Source organism: Leptosomus discolor, chromosome 7 (assembly GCF_034619465.1).
Source record: "Leptosomus discolor isolate bLepDis1 chromosome 7, bLepDis1.hap2, whole genome shotgun sequence".
Lineage (NCBI taxonomy): Eukaryota > Metazoa > Chordata > Aves > Leptosomiformes > Leptosomidae > Leptosomus > Leptosomus discolor.
Genome location: NC_141397.1, coordinates 45,933,482 through 45,954,378, shown reverse-complemented (window position 1 = coordinate 45,954,378; position 20,897 = coordinate 45,933,482). Strand labels below are relative to the sequence as shown.

At 39.7% G+C, this 20,897-nt stretch overlaps 1 protein-coding gene across 1 annotated transcript in view; it reads left to right on the top strand.

The window, feature by feature from the left end:
* Window positions 1–20,593, top strand: part of FARSB (phenylalanyl-tRNA synthetase subunit beta) — a 40,512-nt gene extending 19,919 nt beyond the window's left edge. The window contains exons 16-17 of the mRNA XM_086467986.1: window positions 3,944–4,096; window positions 20,246–20,593. Of these exons, the coding sequence (XP_086324112.1) occupies window positions 3,944–4,096; window positions 20,246–20,397 (305 nt within the window). The 3' untranslated portion in view covers window positions 20,398–20,593. The remainder of the gene's footprint in view (window positions 1–3,943; window positions 4,097–20,245) is intronic.
* Window positions 20,594–20,897: the final 304 nt, after the last annotated feature.

Here is a 20,897-nt window from a genome sequence, read left to right as displayed (position 1 = left end):
CATTTTTCCAAACTGTCTGAAAGTGTTAGCTATATGCAGAAAATAGTTCAGGATATTTGTGAGGCTAAGAGATGAATTTAAGTGAGCAGGTGCCCCCTTTCACATCACCAAGTCATTTTTCTGAAGCATCTCTAATGGGGGGGGGAGCAGTGTACAACACTGCTTTATCTTCCTTTGCACTCTTTTGGCTCATGTATTCCTAACCAGCTGCCTATCCTTTGGTTTGTTTTTCAGCAGCATCCCCAGGAAGTGCTTTGAAGTCTCAGAAATATATATATATATATATATATATAATTTAGGTTGACATACTTGGCAGGCTCATTTAAAAAATAGAAATGTTTCATGGCATGACACAAGAGATCTCTTAAGTGAGTTATAAAGAACTGAAGCATTTCTAACATCTGCCAGCTTTTGCCTACAGTTCCTAATACTTTTTTTTTCTTCCTATTGCCTGTAGTGAATAAACTTCTTGTGCTGTAATATAACTCAGTAAAGGAGTAAGTTTTATAACACAGCTTTTTTGAATGCTTGAAAAGGCATCCTTTCCTTTACCAAGGATTTCTACAGTTGAAAGCACGAGGTATAAAAATCGTTGTGTATGTTTATTTCTGATGCTTTAGTTAAGAATAGTGATCTGAAGACACCATTGACTATCTGAATAATAATGAAATTAAAATTCAGATAGTTGTCACAAATTCTGTTGGCATAATGACTCACAGAAGAAAAGGAAATTGTTCTACTGAATGTCTAGCCAAAGAATATGCTGTCTTAGGGAAGGGAGAAACTTTCTTCTTTTCTAGTGTTCAGTACAACATGAAGATAAATTATCCACCATTCATGACTGTATTACTGGTTGGTGTTTTAGTAGAGGTGGGAAACACAGCTACAGATGGTGGGATTGAACAGCCAGCGTGCTCAGACCAGAAATCAGATGTTGCATTTATTGATACTTTCTCTGTAGCCTTTACTTTTCTGTGTTGCATTTTAACTTCAAGTTTGGATTCTCCAGCATTATTTAATGCTGCAAATTATTATAATGACAGGAAAAAGATCCTGAGTGACAAAATGCAGACTTACTGCCACAGTAAGTTCAGCTTTCAGTGACTGATGAGAGAACTTGCAGTGTATTGCCAAGTTTTGAGTGACTTTTGGCTCAAAAAGGCTACGCTTTCATCTTTTGTGTAGGCTCTTGCTCCAGTATTTTGCAGTCCTTTTTAATCCAAGTATTTCTAGTCACTTGGTAAAAGTTTTTCTGTTTAGTTTTTGACAGATTTTTTGTTACTAAATGGTTTGTTGGAGCAAACAAACAATATGTAAATTTAATTTTAAAATAATCTATAGTTTCTTATGTGGTACATACTAACAGTTCAGGAAACACTCAGTGAGTGCTGAAGTTGCTGCTTGTATTTAAGCTCACTGTATGTCAAGCTCAGAGATTGGCTATGGTGGGTTGAACCAAAGGCTTATTTAGCCCAAGAACCTGTCTGTAACACTGGCCAAAAGTGGTTGTCAAGGGAAAAGCACGAGAGCAGGTACGTTCATATAATACTTCCAGAGTGCTCCCCTGTTCTCTGGCCACAAGTAGCACAGGGACTTCCCAACTCAAACATGGTTCTTTGTAGTAAGAAGTAATAATAGGTTTATCTCCTGGGGACTTCCTCTGCCTCCTCAGAGCTGCATAAACCCCTAGCATCCACAAAATCCTGTGGGGAAGAAGTTTCACTACTTAACTTTATGCTGCCTGAAGAACCCCCTCCTTTTCTTGTTTTGAGCTTGACTCCTGTTGATTTTGATGTCCCTTATTTTCTTGTGTTGAATGCAGCAGCAAACAGTTGGTGCCTGTAGAAAAGAACCGCCTCTTGAGGTCTGAGGTTCTTAGTTCTGTTACTTACATCCAGAGCTATGTGGAAGTACAGTTCAGACCATAGGTGCAGCTATAACTCCTATGAAGTCAGTAACCATATCGGGATCTTTAACCGCACTCTACGTGTGAGCAGTATGCACTGCGGTACTTTTTCTCCTGGGAACACCAAGTCCAGTGTTTCATGACCAGAGGTCCTGACATGCTCAATGTGAACACGAGTTGACTGTGTAAAAAACATAATTCACCCTGGCATATGCTGGATTTCATATGCCTTTCTTTTGGTTAATTTCTGGAAAGAAATATGAAAGCCCTACGCATACAACTATGTCACATGTTGGTGCCCTAGCTTAACTTGCAGATCAGAGAGAGTTGCTCTTTTTACTCATTCAGTCTTCATTCCTTCACTACTGAAAAAGTTCTTATTCCCTCTTTCCCCTCAAACATTACAAGAATTTACAGATCAGAAGGACTTTTTTTTTATTAAAGGAAATGCAATTGCTGTCAGTGCATACACTTCCTCCCTATATCTAATCACCATTAAGTGGAAGAGAAAGATGAGACTGCCCATCTAGGCATGAGCAACTTGGAGACTACAGAAGCCAGAGGACTCTAGAAAGGGCAGAAATCTATGCATGAAAATGTGGCTATAACTTGTTGCACTATATGCCAATATTACGAAGCTGTGCAGTACAGAAGGAGATCAGCTGGTGACTCACAGTCCATGCTATATGCACGTAAGATGTCTTTTTGGCTAGCTCTAGTCTGATTATGTGTGCTGAATGCCCTTGAGTGGTTGAAGCTATTCAGGTGCCCTTCTGGAACACCTGTCGTGACTGAACTGCAGCTGAAAGGAGTCAGGTTTATATGCCCCAGAGTTGCTTTACAGCGTGAACAGAAGCATAGTAAGTGGGGACAATCAGGAGATTTACTTCAGAAGTGCAGGTCTGGTCCAAATTGAAATGCAATGTGTCTACTTAAGATACTTTCAAAGCACATGAACATCAAGAAGAAGACAGTGACATAATGAGTCCTTCCCTGATTTCAGCAAACTTTGCCCTTGTATACACCAACCTCACTGAACACATGTGTGAACTTTAACCTTGAGAAGGTAAAGACTTGAAGGCAATAAATGAGTTTACTACATTAATGAGTATTTTGAATTTCACCGCCTCTGGCAGCCGTGGCAGTAAACTTGTTACTCTCTTCCTAGATTGTTCTCAAGAAGTGAAAGCGTTGAAACCCACAGTGATGTAAAATGAGTAAAGCTTTGAAGTAGGCCACAGTACTCTTTGAAAGTGTATATTGCAATGGTGTAGCCTAAAGGTACAAGTATAACAACATACTACTACATACTCATTTTGAAAGTTTGAAAGAGAAAAACATACTTTGATTAAATCAATAATGCAAGAAAACTTACAGCTGGGAGCAGGCAGGGGTTTGACTAAAGGAACTGTCCAAAGTGGGAGGCACTCATGTCACAGTCTTGAGTTCGTGCAATGTAGCATATTTTTCCTAGTCACTTGGTTGTGGGGTTGTCCAAGATGATCATGGAAAGCATCAGTTGTGATTTGGAAACCTGTGTGAATTTAGATATTTTCATAGATCACCATGCTAACGTCATTACTCATTTCAAGTTGTGGGCTAGTTGTTTTGTACTGGTAGTTACTCTGCAGCTGAGTTCAATAAATACTTAGCTTTGCCACCAGCATCATAAGTTTCTTGGTGCTTACTGAGTATTTGCATTTTGGCCAGTCTTTTTTTAATTTCTGTGACACTTAACTATATGCTTGGTACCTGTCACAGTGTAGAAGATACTTCTATGTAACGACCCTGTTTCCTGTCCAAGGCATAGGATACTTTAAATCTTTCTTTACATTTCTGACTGTGAGTGCAGTGGGTTACAGAAATCCCATTATTTCCTTAGATTATATGACAAGTGTGTCAGAGAAGCCGTTTTACATACTCATTTCTTGTATCAGCCACAAGTGCTTCATAGTACAGTAGAAGAAAACTGATGCAAAAGGCAAGATTGAAAGTGTGATAAAGTTTCCCAGATAACATAATTATTTTCTTCTTCAGATGTAGGTGCAAAAAACTACAGGCATTTCTGTGCAGTTTATTACAACAAGAGCCCAGGGTTTGAGATTATCCATGGTTTGCTGGACAGGGTCATGCAGCTTCTTGAAGTACCACCAAATGAAGAGAATGGCTACACGATCAAGGCAACTGAAGGTAAGGAATACAGAGCTGCACTGTACAGCAGAGGTTGTTCTGGAGCTCAAATGTTCCCCTACAATCTGAGGTGAATTTTTGGTTGTTCTCAGCAGTAGGCACTAAGGATTAATATTATTATATATGCTACAATACTGTGGTATGATGAAACCATATGTAAAGTCATTAACTGCATTCACTGATTGTAAAATGGGATTGCTGTCTTTCTGTGAGCTATTCTGAGTATTTTTATATGAATTGCAAGTTGACAGCTTTTTAAGGAGACTTGTAGTAAAATGTATGCCGTGAGCTTCGTGGCCTGTTTATGATGAATTAATTTGCTGATTGCAAGAGTAGGTAGGAATTCACTGGATTGATGAATATGCCAGATACCCACTGTGTTCTCTTTGGCTAACAGTGCCTGCAAAAGACAATTCCTTACACCTGATCTTTTAGTTTATAGCTTTAGCTATAGCTTTTCTTCATGTGTACCTTTTGTTCGTATATTCACATGAAGATACATGGCTTATGTATCTTTTATTCAAAGAGCTGCTGTCTTTGAGACAACCTGCTGCTTAGACAAGTATTTGTATAACAGCCCTCTTCCTTCTCCGTACAGGGTGAACTGCACATGAGTTAAACATAACATCCTTAAGTGCAAAACCTCCTCTGTGTATGTGCATATGCATGTAAGAGACCAAGCAAGCAGGTTGACCCCATTACTTCCTTGAGAGAGCATAGGTTGATGCAAGAGAGCAAGCACCAGCAACTAATCTATTCCACTACCTAAAATAACAGTGTAGTAAGTACAGTATAGAAAAGCAAGACCGCAGGGATAGCAGCTATGATTCTACTTAAACATCATGCATTGGTGTTCACAGATATGAGACACTGACTCAAATTGACTCAGCTTGAAGGGAGTGCCTCTATTTTGCACTTACTGGAACAAGTGGCACTGACAGAGAGTCCCTGACAGCCTGACAGAGCTTGCCTATTCATAGAACTTTAATGAAAAATTGTTAGATGTCTCTCTGGTTTGCAGTGCACTGCCAAGATGCCAAATAACACTTCAACGCACATTTGTGTCATATCTATTGACACTTTTTTGACAAAGAACTTTGTTGCTCAGTATTATTTAGGTAGACTTTACAAGGGTTTGTTAGAATATTGTTAGCAGGATTCCCAGGTTAACCAGAGGAGTGTTTAAGCAATTGTATTTCTTGTCCTAATTCTACCAAGCACAGAACAGGTAACAGCAAAGCTTCTCATTTGGAAGGGTGGATGTACAGTGGTGGGTTAGAAGAGCTTCTGGGAGTTGGGTATTCAGCTGTCATTGAAGTCAAATTGAACTGTTAGATTCCTTTTCAACACTTCTGTAGCTCATTTTTAATAGACCTATCAAGAGTTTACTTTAATACTGAAAATATTTGCAAGTGTTTTATATTCTGTACTGTAGCATTTCAATGGTGTATGGCTGGCTTCAAGAGACTGGAAAAAAGACCTCAAAAATAATCCTAACACAGTGGAGAAGTTATTTCTAGATACTAGTGCTGTTTATTCCTGATGATGTGAGATTTGTAATGCCCATTCAAAAATGCCTGCATTCCCATGACATTACTCCACAATGCATTTAGTGTAAAGGGTGGATTATGCCTTGTCATATGCAATATATTACAAGCAGTTTGTGGCTTTTGGCTGTAGACAAAAAAACGTGCCTACTACTTTCTATTTCACCAGTGATTCAGAAACTCTTCTGGGATGGCAAGTAGATGCCTTGCAGTTCTCCTGACATTGGAATTTAACCTTGGTAACAGTGCAGATGGCTGATACTCTAGTGCCATAGTGAATTCAGTGTCACTGCACCAAGTTACTTAAAAGACCTTCACTGCAGAAATGGTTGGAAGTCAAAGTAGTTTAGGGGATTTTGTTTGGGTTTCTGTTGTTTGGGGTTTTTTTAACTTGCTTCACAATCTGTCAATTAAGCATGTGCAAGAGAGAAAATGTCAGCAGATGATGGAGTAAGGTCAATTGCCGAGTGAAAAAAGAGGTATCCTGTAACATCGTAAGAGACTGAAGGATACTCAAATTGTTCAGAAGAACAGTGCACGTTACTTCAGAGGTTTTAAATCAGGACATCACACATGGCATGGATTTTTAGATGCATCTTTATGGAGCGTGCTTTTTTATTGCCTGTGCCAAATTAAAATTTGTACACTGTGAAGTGGGTTTATCCTGACTCCGAATTAGGAAGATCCTAGATACTTTTTCTGTATGTGATCTTAAGCAAAACTTGAGACTAGTAAGGAATGCAGTGTAAAGGTAGGGTTTTAGCCCAGTTGTTTTTATTCCTTGTATAACTGACTAAAATAGTTCCAGTGATTACTGGGAACAATACAGGGAAAAAATGTGGTTTTTTAAATGAGCAACAAAGAATTGATAGAGATGTATTTGGTACATATTTGCCTCTTTCCCAAATTCACTTTGAAAAATGAAATGCCTGTACTATAGTCCTGGTTGGTCCATATGTGCAAATCATGGTTATTTAAGCTCCTTCTGTTCTACCAACACCTAAGTGCCCTATGATTTGACCTCAAGGTCAGAGCCTTTTTGCCTTTATAGCAACACCTGTGAAAAAAGTACAGATGCTAGAAAATAGGGGTGAAATTGTGATGTTCCCCTGCCCTTTGCACTACGCTTTGATGTAATCTGAGCTAGGTAATAAATGGAGAGGAGCTGTTTAGAGCAGCCTTAAGGAAGAGAGGGGGTTGAGTGACTCAGTTCAAGGATTTCAACATACTCAATGGTTTTCAGTTTCTTAAAGTTACTAATGGAATGATTTTTTTTTCTTGTTACCACTAAATATACAAAAATACAAAGTTTTAAGACAGAACTCTGAAAAGTTTGTTTTAAAACGCACAGAACGGACTCTGATATGTTAGTGACTCTTACAGTTACTGACTAGAAAAGGATTTTGTTTTTTTCTGTCTTTGTTTTATGGCATAGGCATCCATAATCAAATGTGGATTGAAAAAAGTACAATTATTGCATCAATCCTCAAATTTGTATGTGCTCCATAATAAAAATATTTGCATAAAACTCTTGAAATTTTGGCCAGTTCTATACCATTAATAAAATTTAAAGATCAGTATGGATGTGTATGATTAGGAGGTAAATGAAATAAAATCAGACTTTTTAAACAATAAAAACGTGTAGAAAGCCAACAAATTTGTTCATATGTTGTCGGTAATTTAATAAAGTTATTTATTTTTTTAGTTCACGTTCATGAGTTTCTGTTCCCTTGAGTTGAAAACTAGAGGCATTCCAATTATTATATTGGAAGATATTCTTAATTTCAAGTTTTAATCTCTGCAGGAATGGGTATGTTTTCTGCAACATTTTGGTCATTTTGTGCTTCTGGATGACAATTCAAGATGACTATTTTCTTCCAGAAATCAGGACCATGATCACAGGAGGTGATGTTAATCATGGCATTTGGGTCCCTAGTGAAGTCTTACTTAGGGTGAAAAAGAATAAAAAAGGGCTTAGTAAATACTGACAGTGGATTCTATATCTCAGTCTTCAAAGGAGTGGTGTGAAGAATAAGGTATAATTATCCTCCCTTGCATTGTAACATTTAGAATGACTGTCCCTTATTTAAGGAAAGAAACCGTAGTTTTGCAGTACCTTCTGAGTCTCTGCTTTGCAAATGGAAGTTAATTGGGCACAAACTGTTTGAAAAGGGAAAATATTATCCATATTTTATGAAAATGAAACAATTTGACAGGTTCACAGAAAATGTTAATGGTAAATCTGTGCATTGATACTGCTTCGCTGTCTGCCCCTTCTATGACAAAGTTGATATTTGATGAAATAGTATTCATTCATGTGAAAACAAACAATCCCTGAACAGTGTGAGCTTGTGACATGAGCTACTTTTTTGTACATTATTGATTCTTGTGAATTTCAGTTAACTCTTGGATTTATTTTTTTTGTTAAGTAAATGTTCATGCCTTTCATTCTTTTAGGGTAATCAACAGCTTAGTAAAGCTGGGAAGTCAGCGTGTTTGTGTTCAACATAAATAGATACTTAATAAATGCATATTAATGCTTACTTCCTTCAGTAACTGACAGTTGTCTTTCAAAAAAAGAAAGATTGCACTCCCTTCTTTTTATTGCCCTTATTTAATTAAATGAAAAGTGTGGTAAAGTGTAGAAAATTTTAATTCCACAGTAAATCATAGTAATAGCTTCTCATTTAGTAAGGTTTAGCTGTGAAATTAGAGGTGTAATAGTTATCTCCCATAACTAAGAACATCAGTAAACATTTGCTTTTATAACAGTAGTTATACAGCAAACGACTTTAATAGACGATTTAAACTGTGAGCCTCAATTCACAGGACAAGAAGAGGGAAGTCTGGTACTAATTCTGAGTTCATTGTATAGAACTGAATCCCAGCATCTATCTCTGGTGATCGCTTTAAATTGGGAGACTGTCGTATACACAGATGTTTAGTACCTGTACTATTAATACCCACTTTATGTTAAGGAACTGTAGCTTGATTGCTCTTAATGGCAATCCTGGCCTTTCAGTTGCCTGCCTTGGCAGCCATTGCATTGTTCATGAATGTCAATAACTGTGTATTTACTCATAGATAACTGAAGGAAATGTGCCAATTTTACTGTGAAGCCTCCAAATATCATCTGTAACGTACTAGAAGATATCGGTTAATTCTTAATCCATTTAATTGGCATTCAAAAAATAGATAATTTATAGGTGCTGTTGCATCCTTGTAATTGTATTTATAGTCTCTCAAATTACAAGTTTGGTAGATAATCAGATTTGTTTGACAACATCTGTTTTTCGGTAGAAACATATCAGCTGCTAATTGACTGTTTTCAAGTCCTCTGAATTTCATATTTGCCAATTCCCAAATAATTTTTTTTCTCACTCAGGATCAATGTAGATCACCCACCTTGAAACACTGGCACCACATTAACATTCTTCTAGCACTAAAGAATTCCCAACATTGTTACTGTAAGTTAACAGCACCAGGCAGGATATTTGCTTTGAGCATTGCACCATAATTGTGGAGCCTAAAACTCCTAGCATCATAGAAACATTCTAGTCCTGGTAGATGTAGCCAAACATATTCTTCATTTTTTCAGAGGACTGGAAGACAAGTATTCAAGAATACCTCTCTTTTCCCCCAGATGAAAAGAAGTATTTATTAAAAACTTACACATTTTTGTCTCATATAAAAACTTCAACCAGTCTTGTTAGTAGATGAAGGTACTCTACCTACAATTTATTCCCAATATTCTTAAAAATCTTTCTAGTGCTGTCTTTACTGCTGCCAGTCATTAATCTTTCCTAAATTATTGAGTTTCCTTGGTGATTTTTCAGCCACTGTTACATTTTATGAAGTGCAATTTATTTCTCTCATTTTTGTCTGTAAGTAGCTTTTCTGACTTTCAAGCACTTTCTCTTCAGCACTAAATATGGATAGTGTTTTAGCCAAAAACATTCCCAGTTTTTGTTGTGAAACTAGTACTACTCATTTATCAAATAAGTTGTTCTTGAAGGTCTCCCAACCCTCCACTCCTCTTTTTCTGTTTAGTTCCCCCCCTAGTCGGCTTCATGAATTAACAACACTAAGAGTTAAGGACAGGGTTGGTTTTTTTAAATCTGACTGATTTTAGTACTTTTCAACATATTACCCTAATTCTGCAAGGGGTTTCAGGAGCTCCAGCACTGATCATTACAATTGCTGAATTATAGGCATCTTGCAAAACTGGATGCTTGTCACAGTTCTTGTGGCTTTTCCAGCATTGGCCACTATTTCAAGATCTAACAAATTTCTAATAAATTTCTCATCTTTTTCTCTTAAGCAATTTTTCTTGCAGCATCAAGGAAGCTTAGTTATGTGAAGAACTACAGTTCTAACAACTCTAAATTAAAATCAAATTCTCTAATAAAGTGAGTGTGGCTGCTCACTTAATGTCCCTTTAATTGTCTGTTGTGACTGCTCTGTTTCCTTTCCTATAAATACAGGACTTCAGATTTATAGGAGCTAAATCCCTACAAACTTAGGCCAAGTTATTTCTGTCTTATCAAGTATTTTCCCACACTAGTGCTGATGCCTCAAATTTGGTTGTAACTGGATTAACACCCAAGGAGGTACCTGGCAACGATCTGAACCAAGAGCATTGCTTATATTATTTAATTAGCCTAAGTGGGAGTCTGCAGTGTTTGGAGTTTCTCCAGATAAACCTGGTTTATCAAAATTTGACAGCACACTGTACCACTGGACATCTCAGAGGTGTCTTGCTGTTGCAAGTGATGCAGTTAGTCCAAGCAACACAAAGAGTTTGTGGCAGAACCCATAGTTCAGTTCTGGAAATAAGTCTAATTTCATTACCTTCATGTTATACAACTGATTTTTATTATGAAAAAAGAGGCTATCAGAAGTCAGTTTGAGCAAGACTTTTTCCATTCCTATGGTCATTTCAGCTCCTCTTCTGAATGTTTTTGGATGTTCCTTCCCAATACCCTTCAAGTATAATCTGTTTGCACAAACCTTACCCCCAAACAATGTGTGTCAGTGAGAGGAAAAGTACATTATTTTAGCACAGTAGGGGATAATAAAAGGTTTGACAGGCTTAGACTTCTTTGTCTTTTAAACTTTCGTCACCAAATCATGTTTGACATACTTTTTCCCTCCGCATGTGAAATAAAAAAGTTCAATAAGAAAACAAAGAAAATACTTGATTCTCAAGTCCAGAAGATTATTTCAGGAGAGAAATGCTTTTGAATTGGCTCGTTTAGAAGTTTGTTTCCTGTGGTATAATAGTGGGAGGAAAAAAAAAAAAATCTATGGTAACTGCAAAAATATTCTGGGGAGGTGTGTCAAGTCAATTTGTAGAGACACAAGCCATCTTCTCTTATCTTGCTCTTTTTGCTAATAAAGACTAACTAATAGAGAATACAATGTTTTTCTTCCTATTGCATTTTATTCTGACAGATTAGGGATGCTTTAAGAAGTAGTAGCATTTCTCCTGACACAGTTTCCATTTTCTACCAGTTTTTGTCAACTCCCAGAACCAACTAAATCATTGACATTCATGTTCCTGAGCTCAAAGTGTAGCTCAAGGTTACTGACTAAGTCTTTGCTCTTCTGCTGTTCCTTTACTGGGGAGGCCTCTTCAGAATTTAATTCTTTTTTTCCTCCCAAAGGCAACTATCTTTTTTTAGTCATACATCATGGTAAGTCTAACCAATAAAAGTCTTCCTTGCATCGAGAGTTTTAAACATCTGGCACAGCTTACATTATATAATATAGAATTAGGTAATTTCCATATTTTCTGTCTCCTTACATTTTGAAATAGAAAATTATTTCTTAATCATAAACTGTATTTTCAATGTTGCAAAGCCTTCTCTAGAAGAGAAATGGTTCATCCAAGCCAGCAGCAGAAATAGCAGCAAATCGCACATCTCCTTTCTCAGTGGAGGGGGGCAGTGATCTAAGCGGTGAGGGTCAGGGTACAGGTCTGGTTGCACCAGCTTCTCTGGGAAAGTGCTACGCTTGACCAGTGACATAGCTTCGTCCTTCGACTCTTTCACCTCCTGCACAGCCTGCTATGGGTAGAGGCCCACTAAGTGTCTGCATGCTTTTGTTTTCACTACCACATTAATGCTAGCAATTTTAGTTAATCATAGTTAAGCAGTTCTCTGATCTGGTTTGATTTTTGACCTGTGATACAAAGGCACAGGGGCAGTGCTTCAAATTTAATCCTACATACATTTTCTAATATTTATTTATGCAATAAAATTTGAAACAGGAATTTGTAAGATTTTGGCTCAAACTTTTGGATCCCTGTGAATGCAGAATCCCAAGATTAGTATTTCTGTCGCCCATGGTGGAGGAATTGCCTGTACCTTTGCTTGTGGTGTATGTATTAGAAAACAGTAGATAAGCAAAGAAATACTGAGCTAGTGCAGACTCAACGCAGTACATGTGCTGGGCACAGACACTCCTCGTTTGGTCCAGAAGCAGAATAGCCATATTTGTTGGAGACACAGTATTGCTTCTGGTCCTGGGCTGGCTCACCCGCAGCCACTTCAAGCATTCCTGTTCCTGGTGGTGCAGCCATGCACTTCAGCCACAGAAATTGTAGTTGCTATAACTAAGTGATTAACAGTTCCAGTGACTGCTGAGATTCATCATTTCATTATGTATTATTCCATGCTATTTTGTCAAGTTAATTTCTGAAAGGCATGAAATGTGGTAGCTGTGAAAGCATAACATCAGGTGGCTGTTATTTATCTCGGTGAGTAAAGTCAAGTCATTGGGATGGGAGGACAGCTTGGCCCAGGACATGAAGTGAATAAACAACAAGCAAACTAAATATGACATGCTAAAGTAGACTTGCAGACTGGCTTAGTGTTGGTTCTTGTTATTCTCTAGTGCTTGTATGAAAGCAGAGCCTAAAAGCTAAAATCTGATGCCTTCTGTACATACATAGAGTATGTTATACCCCCTACCATAAACGGTATGGTTTATTGTTTCTCGTTTCTGACAGATTCTGATGTTTGCAAGGATGAAGTATTGCTTTAAGTAAAGAGGGAACAGAAGGAAATTAAGGGTTTTTTTAATATTCAAAGCTTTGTGTTCTCTAAATCAAGTGAAATAGCAGGATGTCTTGTTAAAAAAAGGCACTCTTATTTGGGATTAGGAATTCTCTAGTTTTCTAAATAGCTGTGACACAATATCAGCTTATATTTGTGGCTTTTAGACAGGATGAAGTATAACATTTCAGATAAATCTGGAGGAATCAGATAAAACTGGCCTAAAAGCAAAGATTAGGTATGTAATGGAAACTCTACAGTGCAACTAAACTCCAGCGTAGAATTGCTTTCTCACAGCTGCCACACAAATGCAAGTTTATTGTGCTTTGCACACAAATACTGATTTCTAGAAAAATACACACAATTTGTTAGATTTCTAAGTTTCCTACTTAAGTTTTTCTGTACGCATTATTTAAGTGGCCACCCTGGTACTCCAGCACTGAATACATGAAATCCTGTTATCCAGATCAACAATACGAAATGTCTGCTTTCCTTAGCCTCAGCATCCACCCAAACATTACCTTCCATTAGGAAAGGCAGGGACAGAGTGATTTTACCCAAATAATCTTCAGTGTCTGACACTGCTGTAATCCCGAGTAACACGGGCAAATAAAGAGGAGCTCCAAACCTATTACATTTCCTTTAGACAGAAGACATGTTCGTTCATATCATACAGATACTTCTTGTGTCATCTTTTCAAGCATTAATTATTTTATTTGGAGGAACAAATAAATCTAAGGTGCTTACCTTACTTTTCATTGTACTGATTTGAGTTTCCTGACATGTCATACAGCTAGGTGTGATCTGGGGAGTGGAGGTTGTTCTGGCACCGTAGTCAGGAGTTACAAACCAGGAAACTAAAGTTAATAAATATCTCACTGATCCCAAAGTATGTTATTTTCTGGGCATGAGAGTATATGGTGGAAGGAACTGCTGACAGTGTGCAACTTGAAAGAGCGATTGGTCTCTCAGTGTGTTCCAAAAATCATGCAAGACTTGAGATTTTAAAAATTAGCTGAAGGTAAATCATCCCAAGGTATGATTTTGAGGTTGCTGTTGCTTTGCATCAGGTTCTGGGAGCCTCACTGCGCTGCATACATGGGCAATAAAAGGGATTTGCCTTTTCAAATACTGACTGTCTGATAGTGTCCTCTGACTTTGCATTTGAGCATATCTGCCAACAGAAGGGATTAGTCAAAAATGTGAAGAACCTGATCCTAAAAAGAAAAACAACATCTAGCTTCACAAAACTAAATTCCATCCAATGTAGCACAAGTAAAATACTTCATCAGGTGATGTAGTGAAAGGGCAGCTGGAGTGACTAAGGGAATGGAGAATTAAGATGAAAGACTTCGGAGGCCAGATGAGCTCTGCTCTATTACCTTCTTAAGCTTCAGCTTCCGATGTTCCTTCAAATTATAGGACCAAACGAGTGGGTTTGAAGATTTAGTGCAACTGTAGGCCTGTAATACTGCTTTAATCTATTTCTTTTTGAAAAGGGGGGAGAGTAAGGTAGAGAAAAGAAACTGTGCAAGGTGTTTGACAACAAAGAGTGCAGGGAACTCGGAGCTCTTTGAGAGTCAATTAGCCAGAAAAATGTGCTAAAGACTACATGCTCTATTGGATTATTGGTCAAAGAATTACCCCAAAGCAATCAAAGTGGCCCTGTTGCCTGAATACAGAGATGCAATTACAGATTTTGAGGATATGCTACAGAAGCTTTAATTAAAGGTATTATTTCTACATCACTGAACATTGGAAATTAAATTCTTACTTGCAGCCACGAGAAGTAGCTTTTGTTTTTTGCTTGCATGTAGTGTGTCAGCATAAGACATGTCTGGCTTTGGCATCGCCTCTTTAGGAACGCATATTGTATTTCACCCCACCCCTTCTTGTAACTACCAATTATAGTGTTGACATATTAAAAGGTGGTTTTCCATTGCTAGACCTTCTGGCTTCCTCTGGCATTGTATAGGTCTTTATCAGCAAGGACAATACGATCTCGGACTCGATTTCAGGGTGAAGTTTATGAAGTAGTATTTGTGTGCAGAGCAGAATGGATTAACTATATCAAGAACGATAAATCTCTTATCCTTAAAAATGGATGGTACAGTAAACTACAATTTTTAAATGAATTTTTGTTCTCGATGTGCTTGGTGGTACAACCAACCAGACCTACAAGAGCAGCCTTTTAATATGATTGCACCAGCAGCAGTCCCTTCCTAGGACAGAATCACAGAACGGTAGGGGTTGGAAGGGACCTCTGGAGATCAACCAGTCCAATCCCCTGCTAAAGCAGGTTCACCTTGAGCAAGTCGCACAGGACAGCATTCAGGCAGGTTTTGAATATCTCCAGGGAAGGAAACTCCACAACCTCCCTGGGAGCCTGTTCTAGTGCTCTGCCACCCTCAGAGTAAAGAAGGTTTTCCTCATGTTGAGGCAGAACTTCCTGTGCTCCTGTTTGTGCCTGTTGCCCCTTGTTCTGTCCCTGGGCACCACTGAAAAGAGCCTGGCCCCATCCTCTTGACTCCCACCCTTTAGATATTTATAAGCATTGATAAGGTCCCCTCTCAGTCTTCTCTAGACTAAACAGCCCCAGGTCTCTCAGCCTTTCCTCATCAGAGAGATGCTCCAGTCCCCTAATCAACTTCATAGCCCTCCGCTGGACTCTCTCCAGTAGTTCCCTGTCCCTCTTGAACTGGGGGGCCTAGAACTGGACACAGCACTCCAGATGTGACCTCACCAGGGCAGAGTAGAGGGGGAGGATGACCTCCCTTGACCTGCTGACCACACTCTTCTTAATGGACCTCAGGATACCATTGGCCTTCTTGGCCATGGGGACGCATCACTGGCTCATGGTCAGCTTGTTGTCTACCAGGACTCCCAGGTCCTTCTCCTCAGAGCTGCTTTTCCCCAGCCTGTACTGGTGCACGGGGTTATTCCTCCCCAGGTGCAGGACCCTACACTTGCCCCTATTGAACTTCATTAGGCTCCTCTCCGCCCAGCTCTCCAGCCTGTCCAGGTCTCCCTGAAAGGCAGCACAGCCTTCTGGCGTGTCAGCCACTCCTCCCAGCTTTGTATCATCAGCGAACTTGCTGAGGGTGCACTCTGTCCCTTCATCCAGGTCATTGATGAATATGTTGAAGACGACTGGACCCAGTACTGACCCCTGGGGAGCACCACTAGTTACAGGCCTCCAGCTGGACTTAGCACCCCTGATCACAACCCCCTGAGCTCTGTCCTAACAGCACCTATCGGCACCTGCTAATAATGGCACCTCCAGATGTGCTCTGGTGACTGTTTGACTAGTGAAAGCTTTCTTGAAGAAGACCGTGCTCTTCACAGCTATACTGTTCTTGGTGATATTACGTACATGGATACGACAAACTCTGTCATCAACTTTGAACTCCTGCTCAGGAGCTGCAGGTTGCAGCTGCTAACTTTTCTGGTAAGGCACTCTTTGGAGTCCTTTTGGCATCAAGACTTTATTGAAGCTTAAGAGCACTGGGCTTCAGCTTATGATGTGATTTATTCGAACAAGATAATAGTATGGTCATTTTTTGCTGATTGCCGATTTGTGCAAGTAACATAAGCACATGTTTTTCACACAGCCTTGACTCTCACTCTAAAGCTTTATACTTTACTTCAAGAGCTGGCATGATAGTCCAGTCCGTAACACAAGCTTTGCTAGAAATCTAAAACACCATTGCTATTCACTTGATGATACAAGAAACATGCAAATCAGGAAAAAAAAAAATCCTTACCTTTGTTTCCTGGTTATTTTGACAAATCCTCTGTTTTGCTGTCCTGCTCTGTGGGTTGCTCAGGTCCTCCTGCAACCTATGGCTTGTCTTCAGCACAGTGAGGTTCCTCTGGCTCAAGTCTCCTTTTCTAGTCATGGTTGGTCCTTCAGTCAAAGCACTCCCCCCAGCTGCAAAAAGCTTGTTTCTTCCCCCCCCCGCCTTTCTGCTCAGATTTTTTATGTTTCTTCTGCGTTTTTTCTTTCTTTACATCCTTGCCTTTTAATGTCTGAATTTTTTTATCTGAAATTTACATTTACTCCAAACTCTGGTGCCCTGGCAGAGATACATGGACCAACAACACCCAGTCTCAGGTGTGAGCCAACCTCCTTGCCTTACCACGTGTGCAGTCAAAGGAAGAGTCCCTAGGATGAGGAAGACCTTAGATCTCCCATCTGCGGGATGCAGTCTAGAGGCCCTTTTGGCAGGCAGGAGTATACTTTGAAGCATTCTGTAGTGCAGCCAATTATCATAATAATAGTTTCATTATTAACCAGAGTTCATAAACTCTCTGTAAACCTATTCCTCAGCTCATGTTTCTTTGGTGCAAGAGCCAAGTGTTAGCTGGACAGATGGGGACCCTAAAGCTTTTAACAGGTTCTTTCATTTTTATTTGCTTATTGTCTCATCTGTTCCAGTCACAGAATTATACCCTACAAGTGCCATGCCTGCAAAGCACCAGGCACAGTAGTGACTGCACTGTGAAGTAACCAACATTTCAGAGTTAGCTTAACTAGAAACAGAGAGGTGGTTTGAAGGTCCTGCTTCCTATACTTTGGGGAGCTAAATGTTCCCCCTTGATATTAATTATATATTCACCTCTTTGCTGCAAGGAAGCGCAAAGTAAAATAACACCATGGTCCAGCATCGGTTGCTGCGTACGAGACGCTGAATGGCTGAATGTCTAACCTGTAGCCTGGAGCAGTGTATTCAGAGCCACAGTGAACGTATGGTTTCATAGTAAAGGCTGCAGCCAAATCAACAGCTCGTCCCACTCTCCTCCCCTTTCCAGGTGGAGAGCCACCACCTCCCTTTTTCTGGTGATTCAGTTCACTTGTGTTATGAAGCGGTGCTGTAAGCTGGTGGTAAGAATGGATAAATTTGATCGGTGTTAAGATCCTAGCTAACATAACTCTACACTTTATGCTGTAATCATTAAGCCGTTTCATAGTTTCTGATATTACGTCATGAACTGCCATCAGTTTTCAAAATTTATCACAAATGCATATTATTTAGTTAAATGGAAAGGAACTTCTACTGCAGTTAACCTTGTAGGGGAGGTCAGTAGTGGTGGATGTGAGGCTTTAAGCCCCCCCGCCACCTTTCTACCTTCTGCCTTACTTCTGACTGGGAGACCAACAAGCGGTGATGCCCAGATAGCAGAACATTTCATGTGCCTGAAAACATGAAATTGTTTCGCACAATGGGAAGCAGCACAGAAACTGCCTTGGGTAGATAGACTGAGTGCAGTATCATTTTAGACCCCATCCAGATGTCTACAACGAGTTTTAAAATAGTTAAGCCTCATGATATGATTGGACCTAGATGTGCAATAAGATAAAGTGACTTTCCCAAGGCTACACACAAGGCAGCTCAGAACAGACAAGTCAGACTCACAGCTTTTTAACTAACCATGTTGTCAAAGCTCTTTTTCCCTAAAATTTTATAGTACGGTACCATGCCAACATTATTAACTTCTGCATAGTTCTTGCTCTTGTGCCAGTTTAAGGTTACAGTCAAGTTTCTAAAAGAACGTCACTGTGTGCTGCTCCCATCCTTAGTACAATACCAGCTTTATTCACAAATAGGAAAGCCTTTACTACTAACTACAAGGGTACTTTATTTTTAGGTTATGTTTTCACCCACAATCTGCGGAGTGATCTGTATGTGTGGCATGTTTCTTTTCTAAGTTAATTTTGTTAAGTTTTATTTTAACACTTGTTTTGAATGGTGCAGCTTGGCAGCGGCAAGTGGCTGTTTGGCTAGAGTCATGTGCCAGTAACATCCAGGGGCTAGACCATTTCACTTTTGTACATCCAGTGTAAGCAGTTGGTTTGTGCTCATAGCTATACTGGAACTGGATGATTTAAAAGATACTGGTTCTGAGTGTTTTTTAAAACAGCCTCTAGGTTAACGTTACTGTGATCATTTACTACTGCCGTCAGATTTCACAAGGCAGACAAAATTGAAGTACACAGTTAAATTAGTTTGCACTTGCAGCAAGTTGGACAAGAAAAAGACCTAATTGCTGTTATTCTTGTAGCTGCAAGTTATGACTACAAACCTCATGGGAGACACTTCCTTAAATGAACTATTGCCACCGGGGAGCTAACAAAGAATGTATCTCTGGGCTTGGCCACTAGTGATCAAAGCATCATGAAAAAGTTCCTGAGGTTTGAGGTTAATTTGGCCCTTTATTGCTTTCCTTGTAAACACAGTAAAATGTCCTGGGCTGATCCTGAACCTTAAATAGCATTTGGAGCACCCAGAGAGTAAGTTGCCGTTAGGAAATTCTTGCGATCCCTTTGCAGGATGCAGAGGATGCTGAAGGGCTGAGTGCCATGTCGTGAGCAGGCAGGGAGCAGGACTGGAAGCAGCTTCTCAACTTTGCTGGAATTTAGGCTATTGAGATAAAGATGCAGAGCAAGGGGTGAGGGCAGGGAAGCTGACTGGTCCCTGTCCCTGCCAACTTCTTTAACTTCTGAGTGGAGATCTAGCAAAGAGCCCTTCCCTCTCTGCAAGGGCAGTAGCATTAAAAACATGGCGGAGGCACCTTTCTATAGGAGGATCTGTAGGATTCAGTGGCCTTGTGTCATCCTCTCCCCTTTCCTTCTTCAAGTTCACAGCATTGTCTGCAGCACTACTGACTGAAGGTCCTGTGTACTGTGCCTTGCTTTCCCACGCTTGTTGGAGCAGCTTGCTGGTTTGGTTTGGTTTTGTCTTTTGAATGGCTATCAGGTCAAAATGCCACTCACCACAGGACAGAGACAAAAAAATTGCAAGTGTAGCTGCTGTAGACAAGCTTGAACATGTTGCTGGTATAGCCACCACACACAGGTAGGAAAGGTAGGAAAGGCTTTCCGTGAAAAAGTCAGCACAGCTTCTCCAAGTTCTTCATGGCCGATTCAGCTACTTTTTTGGTTTTGTTTTGGTTTGTTTTTAAACTCCCAAATAACATTTAAAACCTGAGGCATGGTTTGAGGTAAGAGGAAGATGATCTTGAACTTCCTTTGAGTTGTTCATTGTTCCATGGTTTTACAGTGTATATGAAAATGCTTGAAAGCTCTTCTCCAGATGAGGAATGTAGGTTATTTCTAATTAGGTGACATGTAATCAAGTGTGACATGCCTACTTACCCCATAGGTGACAGCAAGCTTTATTTCCTTAAAGAGTCAGGTGGAAACCTTCAGGTGCTAAACAGCCTAGAGCCTGCAAAAGTTCTTCATTTCAGTAGCGCTCTGACTCGACTTACCAGTGCTAATTTCTATTACAGGGGTAACTTAGTCAAAACAACTGGAGTATGAAAAATGCCTGTGCTTTGGGCTTCATGTTTTATTTTTAACTCAAAGTGCTTCCTCATTCTCTATCAATCATGGCAACTGTTAATGCAAGAAAATGAGAGCCCCTTCTTAGCGTTTCAGCACAGAGAACAGTTTAATACTGAGAGCTTTGTTCTCCATGTTAAGTGCCTATTGACTTCTTTGGCCCGGAGAAATATTGATTTTTCTCTCACTTTCTTTACAGGCTCTGCTTTCTTTCCTGGTCGCTGTGCTGAGATTTTTGCCAAAGGTCAAAGCATTGGGAAACTTGGAGTCCTACACCCCGATGTTATCACTAAGTTTGAGCTCACCATGCCATGCTCTGCCCTAGAGATCAATATTGAGCCCTTCGTGTGAAGACGGGACTTTCATCCTCCTACAGCCTCCTACATGCAGCACTCTCTGCTCCTTTGTCATCCTTTGCAGGGGACATCTGCTTATGCTTTCATGTTCCAATAAACTAGAAAAACAGAGCCTGGATAAATAAGTTCCTTACAGTGCAATTTGGCTGGCTTCTGCAGGATAAGAATGTGGCATCTCAGACTAGACCATGCCCTCAGTGTTTTTTAAGGGGTGGGGAGGTGGGGGTAGAAACAAGTTGGGTAAAAGCCCAGTGTTTTACAAGAGAAATGTAATGGCAGAGCACATGATAAGTTTTCAAAATCAGAAATGTTCCACAGACACAGCTTCATACTGTAACTGATTATGGCTGCAGAACAGGAATCTCATTCTTTTCTTATTGCATGAAATAAGATAATTGATTAGAGCAAACGTTGAGTGAATGTGAGCAGAACTAAGGAGTTGAGCTTTTATTCTGTACGGTTGTCATGTGCTCATCAGTGGCTGGGGGAGGAAAA